Source organism: Gallinula chloropus (assembly GCF_964237585.1).
Source record: "Gallinula chloropus genome assembly, chromosome: 14".
In the NCBI taxonomy this organism is placed as follows: Eukaryota; Metazoa; Chordata; class Aves; order Gruiformes; family Rallidae; genus Gallinula; species Gallinula chloropus.
This window is the reverse complement of record NC_140099.1, coordinates 15,837,041-15,849,046: the sequence shown is the minus strand read 5'-3', so window position 1 is coordinate 15,849,046 and position 12,006 is coordinate 15,837,041. Positions and strand designations below refer to the sequence as shown.

At 39.7% G+C, this 12,006-nt stretch overlaps 1 protein-coding gene across 1 annotated transcript in view; it reads right to left on the bottom strand.

Annotated features, from left to right (window-relative positions):
- TDP1 (tyrosyl-DNA phosphodiesterase 1) overlaps nucleotides 1-11,623 on the bottom strand; it is a gene marked incomplete at its 5' end in the record, with an annotated part of 45,248 nt that extends 33,625 nt beyond the window's left edge. Inside the window, 9 exons of the mRNA XM_084270505.1 lie at nucleotides 253-435; nucleotides 2,084-2,162; nucleotides 3,652-3,822; nucleotides 5,102-5,194; nucleotides 5,920-5,954; nucleotides 7,880-7,976; nucleotides 8,991-9,046; nucleotides 9,637-9,680; nucleotides 11,080-11,623. Coding sequence (XP_084126631.1) covers nucleotides 253-435; nucleotides 2,084-2,162; nucleotides 3,652-3,822; nucleotides 5,102-5,194; nucleotides 5,920-5,954; nucleotides 7,880-7,976; nucleotides 8,991-9,046; nucleotides 9,637-9,680; nucleotides 11,080-11,623 — 1,302 coding nt within the window. The remainder of the gene's footprint in view (nucleotides 1-252; nucleotides 436-2,083; nucleotides 2,163-3,651; nucleotides 3,823-5,101; nucleotides 5,195-5,919; nucleotides 5,955-7,879; nucleotides 7,977-8,990; nucleotides 9,047-9,636; nucleotides 9,681-11,079) is intronic.
- Nucleotides 11,624-12,006: the final 383 nt, after the last annotated feature.

The window sequence follows — 12,006 nt, the reverse complement described above, 5'->3', positions numbered from 1 at the left end:
TCAGTGGAAGATACGCTATAGAAGAACATCATTTTGTTTAAGTTATATGCACTCCAGTGTCATGCAGATGGAAATTACAGCACATTTTATAGCATACCATGCACAAGTAAGCATCACTAAGTGGCATCCTTATGATTTCAGGATGAAAACAACATTTACAGGTTCCAAAGGTTAAAAGCAAACCAATGACTAAGATTTAAACAACAAATGACTAAGTGTTAAATAAATGTCACTGGCATCTAAAACACATACCAAATGCATTGGAACATCACTTTTAAGGTTTGTCACACTGCTGCCTGCAGCCACCAGGCTGTCCTGGAACTCTGAGCACAGCCATTTGGAGCCATCAGCTCCCATTGAGCCAATGCTTGAGAACTGTCCAACAACAGGCCAAGATTCCTGTGCTGGTCTTGATGAAGCATGCTTTTTCAAAAGCTAGTGAGGAAAATTAAGACATTGTTAGACTTCAACAGGCAAAGAAAACCTTAATTAGCAATTTCCTATCACTCCTTATATAATAAATCCTCTATAATAACTTCTGACAACCAAAGAGATTAACACTCACACTATCTATGCAATTTTGTGATAAAGAAGTCATCAGGCTCTCCAAAAACAAAGCCACTGCTCCTTCAAGAGAAGATCAAAAGAAGTTTTTATCCAAAAGCATTGAAGCCAACCATTAAATAGTGGGTAAAAAGAATGCTAGCAGCTCTTCCTCAAAACATAAAACATTAGCTTCACAAGTCACAATAAATTAAACAACTAAATCTTTTTATATTTGGTGGTTGTTGGCCATAACATTCCACACATATCCCTAAAGCCCTAGCTACAATAGAAGCCCAGAATAAGAGGGGGAAAAAGAACAATTGAAGAGAAAATGGAAATAATCCTTTTAGAGTTTGTAGCTGTGAATGGAATTTAAAGTCACATTAAAACCAGATGGATATAGGCACATACCAAATTGTAGTGGCTATCTTTCTCCCCTCTAGAGAGAGCATGCAACTAAATGGCTTCAGTCATCAGTGTAGTGTCACCAGGTCTATCTGCACTGTCACTAAAAACATCACTTGCCATGAGGCCATCCTGATCTTTTACAGGACTTGTCCTTTTTACTTTGTTTTCACTCAGTGTCTTACTAGGCAAAACACCCACATAAACAACGTACATCAGAAAGGGCAAGCTCTCTACAAGCAAGAGGAGGTCTAACAGAGTAAACTGTGTTGAAAAGCAGTGTGATAAACATTGTGTGCCACCGGAGCTTGCCACAGAGAGCATTAGAATTCTGTGAAAAATGCACAATGGAATATGAAGTTATGCCACTTCAGCAGGAGATGCAGGTTGAAGATTCCCCAATTCTGAGACATTTAACATGTAATATCTTACTTGATTCTAAATACTGAAAAAGAACGGGACTTGATACGCAAACTTATATGAAGATTTATCACCATGGATTACCTAAACAATGTGGGAGGGAGTGGGGATAAAATACATATTCCTCATTATTCAGTTGGTTAAAACAATAATTAAAAAAATAAATCTTAGAAATGTAGTAGGACAAAACTAAAAAGCTGACTGAATTGATGACATCAGCTACGTGCAAGCTGGGTTTTAAATTTGATTTTTTGCCAGGTCATTGGGGGGAAAACCTGCAATAATCCTTAAGTAAATCAAATTGGCTGTTTCCTTTGTGCAGACAAGTCTGTATCACCACGTTTCCTCAGCCAGTACCTTGAGAAAGGCTGTATTTGGTTCTCAGTCACAGGAGAATGGATTCTGCTACTGCCACACTTCTTAGAAACACCAACATCAGACAGGAAGTCATTTAAGTGATGGCAGCTCCTCAGAAATCCACAACCACATACCAACCCAAACCACAACCTGACTGTGGTAATAAGGCACAGGAACATTGTGTGCAAAGCCTAGGCTGTCTAAAGTCACAAGGTTACATCATTGTTAAGTTGTAACAATACATTCAAAAAATTGTTGATCACAGCTGGAAACAGTGAAAGGAGCTAAAGAACACTTTCCAAAGTTATATTTGCACTTAAAAGGTTAACAACAAAAACAGTTACAGTTTTAGTACCTTTCTGAGCCTAAGATGACCCCACTTTTCTTTATCACTACCTTGGTAACGTCCAGGGGTAGAACCAAGAAGATACACTCTACAGAAAGAAAAAACCCAACACAGCATCAAGTTATTTACAGTACTGGAATGTTTTGGTTTGGAAAGTATTAAGGTATTTACATAAAACCTAGCAGCAAGGTTGCCCACAGAAGTGCAACCAGAAATACTTAATCTTTCACACAGAGGATTTACAGTACAAATAAAAGTGGATTTTCAGCTGTATAATTTATTGTTAGCATCCTGTATGGCTGTCATGCACTACTGGGCTGCTCTATAGTGTAGACAAACCACATCTATTTCTGTGTACAAGAACACAGAAGATAAGTGATGTTAGCAATAAATGCAAATAGCTCTTTTTATGGCACAGAATTGGGCATGTCATTTTAAGTAAAGCCAGTCAGTCTATTACTACATCCAAATCAGCAGATTCAGATACAAAATTTCACCTGGGCGCCTAAAAGCTCAGATGCCAAGTACAGCTTTTTCCACTGCCTTCCTAACACTGGTTTAGTAACCTGCTGACTTCAGACCTGAATACAGAGAAGAGGCCTGCCCAGAATCACAACAGATGGTTTAGGCAGCTGTTCCATCCTGCATCTCATGCCTAGCTTCATCCATGAATGAATGTCCCCTACGTTATTTTATACAGCAAGGAACCGATCCTCACCCTAAGAAGTGACTCTTCCCTTCTCTACACATAAAGTCACATCAGCTCAGCCAACCTGACTATAAGGTACATACAGGATTGTAGAGGAAAAAAGTAAGACCCCATGTAAAAAGAAAAGCACATTAAACTAGATAAGGCTTCAGTCTTATTTCCACCACAATTTTTCCAGCTTTTTTTTCCTCAACAATTTTTTGCCAGCTCATTAAACTGCTATTAAGCAGCCAGGGAGATTTACTTTCTGGATACCATATGAAACGAGGGACGTATCAGTTAAAATAATTCAGGATGCCTGATTCTAAGTATCAGCAAAGTAGTATTAGAGAAGACTGTTTCAAGACAAAGTATATTGTTGCTTAACATCACACTGCCTACCAGACACAATCCATGCCTGTAGCAAGCAAAATCCATACCACACATAGATAAGGGTTGAACTTTGCCTTAAAAGTACAGAAGACTATTCCTAATAAAATTGTGTTCTACTTTGCCTGATATGATCCCTGTTACATAACAAACCAAACAGAACTGTTTTTTCCACAGACATTATGACAAATATTTAAACCAGACTGACTTAAATGACATTGAGTCCATTTTCCTTCTGTCAGACTACTGCTGATGTGCCTTCTTTAGTAACAGAGATTTTAAAGGAAGGAAAACTAGAAGTTGGTCAATGCAACATAAACTGCATAAGATAGCTTTAAAAAATTGCCTAAAGTCACACTCATGTTTGAAAACTTCAGTCTGAAAGAAGGTAAACTTAAACAAACCCATGATTTAATAGATGTTAACAGAGATACTTATTAAAAAAAACAACAAAAAAATAGAACATCAAGTTACTGTACACATACAAGATAACGTATACCTTGTCTCTGATAAGTCATGCTCCTGAATTGCATCTATCCACTCCTTAAGCATGGGAGAGTTGTAAGCCATCAAGTAACTTATTAGGTCAGATTTAAAGTGAGTTTCAGATTCACCAGCAGAACCAGTTGTTCCCTGAGGTAGCCTTGGATATAAAGGGCTTAGCCACATCCTAAAAACAAAGCAGCCATAAAAAAAGGACATTACACATTAACATATGGTTTTAGTGATTAGAGCACATCTGAAGGTCCCAAATGAATACAAAACACATATTGTGGCACCAACTATAAAGTGACTTGCCTTTACTATACAATTACAGAATTGTCAAGTCTGATTAATACCACAAAACTGACAGCCACATTTATTGATGCATATGTTGACAGCTTTCATCACTGTTACACAGGCCAGACTCAGACATACCAACCAGCAGTCCCTTCATCAAGATCTTTTGTATGAATTGAACACTGCAATGCTAAGCTACTGATCAGTTCAGCATCAAACAGCATCAGTTTGGGCATCTTAAAGTTCTGCAGAGTTTGAAGAGTAGCCCATAATGACAACTTCTCTATCCATAACTTCTATCAGAATAAAATACGATGGGCACTATGCAGGGAAGACATCCAGTATTTCTTTCCAGTCACACATTATTGCCATAGAAACCAGATGTTCTGCATTATCAGCTTTACAGCATGTTGATGCTATCCTTTTTAATTCAGTAGCCTATAAAAGAGAGAAGCCAGTGAACCATCATATTGGTGATACTGGGTATTACTGCAGCGTACAAAAAGGAAAGAGAAAACTGTTTTTCATGTTTGACAAGCACAGCAACTTGCTAAGCATCCCAAGTAGATTTTTCATGCCTTCTTGGCTTTCTGAAGAGTTCATCACCAAGATACTAAAGCCACCACTAAGATTTAAAGGCAAGAAACCAGTAGCTATATTTCTGCCACTCAAAAACCCTTATGAGAGCTTGCCTCAGACAAGTGAACAGCTTCAAAAGCCTTGCCATATTTAATAGCAGCAAAACAGACATCAAGATGACAGCAACTTCTGAAATGCCATTTTCAATTAGCTTGAGGAGAAACCTTATACTTTGACTTACTGTAGAGATCTTAAAATACCCAAGAAAACAAGAGGCTATGGGGCTTAGTCCTATTTGTTGTGCTCTAACTAAAACTATGTCCTGTCAGCTGTTCAAGTTAAAAAGTTTCTACAAAAAAGTCCTTCCAAGAAAAGGACATTAGTTGGATACTGGGTCATCTGCTGTATTAAGGCAACACGTTTAAACAGCCACCACTATTCTAGTGTGGTTGGTTTTGCAGTGTTTTCCTCCTTCCCCCAGGATAGCTCCACCTTAGTGTAAGACTTGTAGCACTGGATCATCTGACCTAGTATTCTGCTCCTAGCAGGAAAATAAAGTAAATGTTCATCTGCTAGAGATTTCTGCTCACCCCTGAGTTTTCTGATGCCAATCCTCAGCAATAAGGTTGGATGTGTGTATCACAACTCGAAGACCTTCTTCATATAGCAGTATCATCATTTTCCTTAAAAATAAAAATAATAATCTGTTTCAAGTACAATGAGAGTAAGAGGTAAATAACAATTTTAAATGCTCCAAAATAATTATCTTCTAAAGATCTGCTCTACATAGTACAAGCACTTCAACTTCAATCCACACACATGCCAAAGTCCCATGGCAGTCATTAGACTATCCCCATATACTTTGCGGGCAGCATCACACAATATATTCCCAAGTACACATTAACATCTTACACAACTGATTTTCCAAAGAAAAGGTGAATACTTGCAGAACACTTTCTGTATTTGCCATGTTCTTCAGAAAATTACTCTTTTCAGATAGGCAAAAAACCCCCAAACACTTAAGGAAGACTAAAAAGCCTTTGTTTATAGCTGATTTTATTAAAACCTAGTTCTTTTCTATTAGGCTGATAACTTTTACATTCAATAAAAGAGATGTAGGTAACTATTCAGATGGAAAAAAGCTAATTGTCTACCATAAATCTAAACTGAAGCTACAGGACAAAGAATTTTTACAACTGAGCTAAAAATAAATGTCTGGATTTTTAGTAACAAATGCTCAAACTTTCATATGCAATTGTTGAGTAGTTGGGTAAAGACATCATAATCTCTCTTCCTATCCCACAAATACTTTATGACACTAGTTACTCGTCCAATTATGGCAACTACAGGTACCAACTCTGTGGTCATCTTTAGAAGCTGATCTTTCTGCTTGATAGATGTTACTTACGTATGGTGAGTTCCAAAGGCAATATCCAGTTTAGCCTGTAAAAATTAAAGAGTTGATCATTAAAAACTCCTATTGTGCATTCCTATATACAACATGAAAGGAGGAGAGGTGCTGCTTCATTTTGTTTCATGTCACCGCTCTCTAGTGGTCACACCACAAAATACATGAGTTCTCCCCTCAACAGCTTTAGAAGTACTGATTTCTAGAATTTAGACTTTAAATGGCAATGCAACTCTGCTGAAATCACTCTAGCAGAATTGCTGGTAAGAGACCAGAAATATTCTCAAAAACAGTCACCCTTGCCAAAAGGATGCCTAAGTGTCCTGGGCTGCATCAGAGGGAGATGATCCTTCCAATGCTCTAGTCAGCATTGGTGAGGCCACACCTGCAACACTGGGTCAACTTCTGGGCTCCCCCACACAGGAAATACAGACCTGCTGGCAAGAGTACAATGAAGGGCCACTGAAATGATCAAGGAACTGGAACATGTCTCCTAAGAGGAAAGGCTGAGAGCTGGGACTATTAGCCTGGAGAAGAAAAGGCTCAGGGGGGGATCTGGTCACCGTACAAACACCTGAAGGGAGGGTGCAAAAGTGAGCGAGCCAGGCTCTTTTCAGCAGTGACAGGACCAGAGGCAACGGGCACAGACTGAAACACAGGAGGTTCCCTCTGAACATCAGGAAACACTTTTTTTCTCAAGTTGCCTAGAGAGGTTATGGAGCCTTCATCCTTGTAGATGCCCAAAATCTATCTGGACACTGTGCTGGATAACCAGCCCTGCTTGAGTAGGGGAGTCAGTCCACATGGTTTCCAGAGATCCTGCCCACCTCAAACATTCTGTGATTCTGAAGCATATGGCAACTGTTACAAGTAGCTTAATGGCTAACCTTGCAAGGAAAAGGACAGAAGCACTTGATCAGCTTCTGCTGTTAAAGAGTATTTACAAAACAATTTCCAGGGCAAGAATGAAGCAGGAGTTACAGGTGTTAAGAATACTTCTAGCCAGTGCTGGCTCCAACATCTATCCTAGTTAACATGGGTGTGGAATAGAAAGGTAAGATTTCCACTTTGGGGCACTAACATAATGTTATGTATGAAGACTACCAGAAGAATCTGAAGCAGTATACCCAAACAAGAAAATCATCAGGAGTACCACTTTCCCCTACTAGTTACTATTAACCACTCTAACAAGTTTATCACATGGGACATTACATTCAAATTCTAGTTATGTGTACAAAGGAAGCATTTGCAGAACCATTGATTTCTTGTTAGCATACATGACATTTTAATGTGAAATTGCTGCTACCCCACAGCTTAGTGCAAACACCTGACCAGTACAGCACACCACAGCCCTGAAATCCTGGCTTTGAGAACTCAATCTGTTTGGTATCTATACAACAATCTCAGGAAGCTCAGGGTTAACAGGCTGCCCAAGAAAAATGAGAAACTGCCATAACAACATCCCTCCCCCAGGCTGAAGCCAACAGCTTCATGACTTTGGGGCAGGAAAAGAGCAAGCATAACATGAGAAAATGGCATGTGCCAGGAAGTGTGCTTTTAACACTATTACACAGACTATTTGTAACAGAGTTTTCTTGTGTAAAACAGAGACAAATGATAACTCTTTGATGAGAGTTCTGTACTTTACAGAAAAAATGCTTCCTTTTCGTTATTGCAAGAATTATGTTAGAGAAGGTGTGCAGGTCTTCAGTGAACCCCATGACATTTTCATGGGCAGCTGTTCTGTGAAACCAGAACAGCTTGTGGTTGACAGTCTACCCTAGTCACAGCACACTAAGGGTATAGTTACTATGTTCCTATGGTCCTGGTAAATATATTCCTTAAAGCATAACAAAAAATTCCTGACTTCCCATGTAAAGCTCAGATCTTCTTACAGGTGAAGAGACACGAGTGCAACAGGTGGTTTAATTTCAGCCAAAGTGATACAAATGTTAATTACCTGACAAAAACTGATGTTCTCATAAGGGCGCCCTTGTGCAAGCAGTTCAGCTTTGGATTCTCTCTTTTCACCATGAACTATCAGCAATGGCTTCTTCCTTAAAGAAAAGGAAATTGCTATTAAAATATCAAACATATTAGTAAGCACTAATCAGTAAACCACTTCACGTAGGTAAAATTTCTGGCCCCTAAATCCAGTAGCCTAAGCAGGAAGGTAGCACTAAACACTATATGCTTTATTAACCAACTCAAAAAAAGCAGCAACTACAGTAAAATCTCTAAGAGAAAGATGTTAGAAAACTTTAATAAAAAAGGAAACAGGAAGCATGAAGTAAATCAAACACAAAAATAGAAACTGATAGTACAAGATCTTGTAAGGATTCTTGCCTGTATGGAAACAGGCAGATAAAAAGCTCACAAAAGTATTGATCCACATACATACATATTATGAATCTAAGAATTTATCATGGAGAAGATGGGTAGAATGAGGGAGAATAAGAGGGTTAGGTCTACTCTTGCAATAGTTTCCTGTTTACTTCCTAGTACTGTGTTCTACCACATTTCCAGAGAAAACTATATATAATATATTGACAATATCTGCAGAAGACTGGAACTATCAAAACAGAATTTCATTCAAACATAAGACCTGCTTTCATGACAATATCCAGCATCTCCAACCATATCATACCCAAGACATATCATCCTGGTTATTTTTACAAGTCTTGTGCTTTTCCTACATCTCCTCCCTTCTCTTGTATTGTCTTGTTCTTGGCTCAGTATGGCAAAGAGCTTCTTGTTCATTCCATCTTTATAGGAACATCCTGTTCCATCTTTTTCATTGTCATCATGGGTCACAATTGCACCTCCTCAGCATTAACAAAAATCAGAAACCAGACATACCAAATTCTGACCATTTAAGTCTCGAAAAGAGGTAGGGAATCAAGAGAACTACAGCTGGAAAACCTGTACAAGGCAAAACAGGAATCTACACATATGTAAATGGTAATAATCTGTGACTTCAAACAAGCGTTTATCATTCAGTTACAAGTGCAGTTTGCACTAACTGAATCATTTGGAAACTGTATCATTTCATCTTCATAAGGTAAACATACCTGAATTCCTGTGGATACTGACTTACAAGCCATCCCACATCTATACAGTAGTTGAACTTGCACATAAGAAAAATAAAAGACATTAAAAAGCACAGTCTGTCAGAACAATGATCTACAAAAAAGCTTTATATATAAAAATCACTCAATACCACTTATAGCAAGTTTTGCTTACTTTTCTAATTTTACATTCTTCCTTTCATGTCACTTGGAAATAAATTTAAGTTGTTCAAAAGCATGGTCACACAATTCAACATGCAAAAAAAAAAAAGAATCACACATAGATAAAGGTTTGGTTCAAGAACCATCTATTTGCTATGTGCATATACCATGGATGATAGCAAGAAAGAGAGATTTTCCTAGATGGCAGGGCTTTTCTCTTTCTAAAAAACCACAAACACTGACATGCAAAGTAACAGCATTTTTGAGCTCCATATTTCCCCAAAACAGGGGTGAGAAAGTAGACTTACAGTTGCCTGAATGCTAAGCAGAACATAGGAAGATTTTTATGTTATAATAAATTGTTGTGGAGGTGAAAGTATGTAGAGTTCCCTCCCTGCTAAAACCAGCTATATGACAAAACATAAATTATCAAGTTTAATAAAATGAAATAAGCAAGTGAAATCAATTTGGAAAACAGGAAACTCACCTGGGCTGAAGATATGAGAGTCCCAAAAAGAGGAGACAAAATATCTATTAAAAACATTAAAGCACAATTGAGTAAAAAAAGGTTCAAGTAGACATTTCACATCTTGAACAGTTTGATAACTATGACAAGTGCCAGACTGCTTACAGACTTGGTGTAACAGAGACATTCACAGTTAAGTTTACTGTTTTGAATGTTCAAGTCACCCATTCCCCTGTGAAAACCTTATGGTCTTGTGTTTATAAAAAACATTTATCCTCTGAAAGTAGGAAATCGATTTTAAAAGCTCATCAGGAGGAAGACCAAGATCATATGGAGGAAGAAGCTACACTCTCCCCAACAGACAGGGCTTGAAGAACTGTGGCAGAGAAGCAGCAATAAGGGCATAGTTAATGCATACAGAGTTATCTGTTGCAGGCTGGTTGTAGGGTATGCTCTACCTCCACAGAAACCTGGTTTTGCAGGTTAATGAAACAAAAAACCTCAGACCTTCCATCAGCTCAACTCATCACCTAGCAAGAAGTAGTTTTCTGAGAAGACAGGCCAAAAGTCACAGTGAATTCACAAAAGAGATAAAGACACACAGCAGTAAAGCAAGCAAGGTCTCTTGACACCAGGCTGCCACCAGGAATCAATGCTCCTAGGAGGAGCATGAGGTTGAGGAAATGTTTACAACCAATTCACTGCCTTTGATTATTTGTTCTCCCTCAAAGCGGTACCTCATGTTACAGTATTTCCATGCATGTCTTACTCACACCTGCTCCTGATTTTGCCTTATGATGTAAGAGATTTCATTTCTTTGTGAGGGAATGTTTACAGATGCATGCACAGAGCTGTTCCCCCTTGCATCACACTACAACACAGCATTCCTGAAGAATCAGTATTGTACACCAAAGACTTCACTCCATCCTGACTTACACACTCACTTCTAACTGAACTGACACGGGCTCACAAACCCCAGCCACAGCACTTGACAAGTGCTATCCTGTACTGCATCAAATAACAGCAAATGCGTAGGTACAAACCAACCAGTAGCATAAAGACAAGCTCTAACAACTACCCAGGGAACGTGGTTAGGCATGCAAGAAAAAGATCCCTTCCAAGAGCCACGAAGGCAAGCAGTTTTCCCCAGACTAACTCACATAGCAAGCAGCAATAAGCAGCACCATATGATTTGCCTTGGCTAAACGTCCATCAGATTTGTGCAGCACAATTGAGAAGTTACAACAGAATCAGTACCAGCTACCAGTATAGCTTTAAAAACTATACCTCTAAAAAAACAAACCACAATGGCACCAGAGCCAATTTCTAAACTTGCACATTTAGAATATGAAGCCTCAGCTATGTCAAAGAACATATGCGTTTAAAAATACCCAAACTCAAAATATGTAGTTTACTGCAGATAAGTGTCCTATAAACCCACTTCTGTAGAAGCCACTGATTCACCTTTTATGTGCAGGGCTCCAGAATTATGGCTCGGTTCAATTCCTTTGACTTTAGTGAGAAAAAACCTGAAAGGGTTTCCTCCATTCAACAAATCCCAGGTATCCTGGGCTTCACTGGGTGTTTCATCATCCTCCTTTTTCTGATTCTCTGAGAGTTCATCATCCCTGCAAAGATTCAGAGGCTGCACTTTGGGTTCATCAGGCTTTTCTTCTTTTACTGTTTCTTTATGAACTTGCTTTTCCTGATCCTCAGGCTCCTCATCGCTACTAGAAACGGACCAGCCTGAACCTTCTTGGCTAGTTCTCTGTTTTTCTGCCGGAGGTAATTCCACAGAAGACTTTTTATCATCAAATTTCAAGGGAGAAGCTTTTCTCTTGAGAGCAGCTTTCCTAGCTTCTGAGCACGGGTACTGTGGGCCGCTTGCTCCGCCACGCACAGCACCCAGCAGCGAAGACGTAGATGGTTTCTCACTATCAGAAGTTTCCTCAGCACTTTCATCACTGCTAGAGACCGTCCACTTTCCATGTGCACCTTCCTGGAGCATGTTCCTAGGGATTAAAAAGAGAAAAGCACGTACTTGCTGTGCTCCAGTCGGCTTTCCTTCCTGGCTTCCACCTGCGCGCTACTGGGGAGCTCTGCTTTCCGCGCTTAGCAGCATCCCCACGCGAGCCACCCCCCGGGGAAGGCTCGCAGCGCACAAGGCTTGTTCCTGCGCCCAGGACACAAAGAACCACGTGCAGCGGGAGCAGCCACCAAGCGCGGAGCGGCTAACGCGGAAACCTGCACGCAGCAAAGGGGCTGGGGACGCGCGCAGCACAGCACATCCTTAGCCGAGAGCCGGCTGCGACCCCCCAGGCGTCCCTCACACCGGGGCCTAGCGCTCTGCCGAGCGGGCGCGGGGCAGAGCCAAGGCCGCTCTTTCCAGAG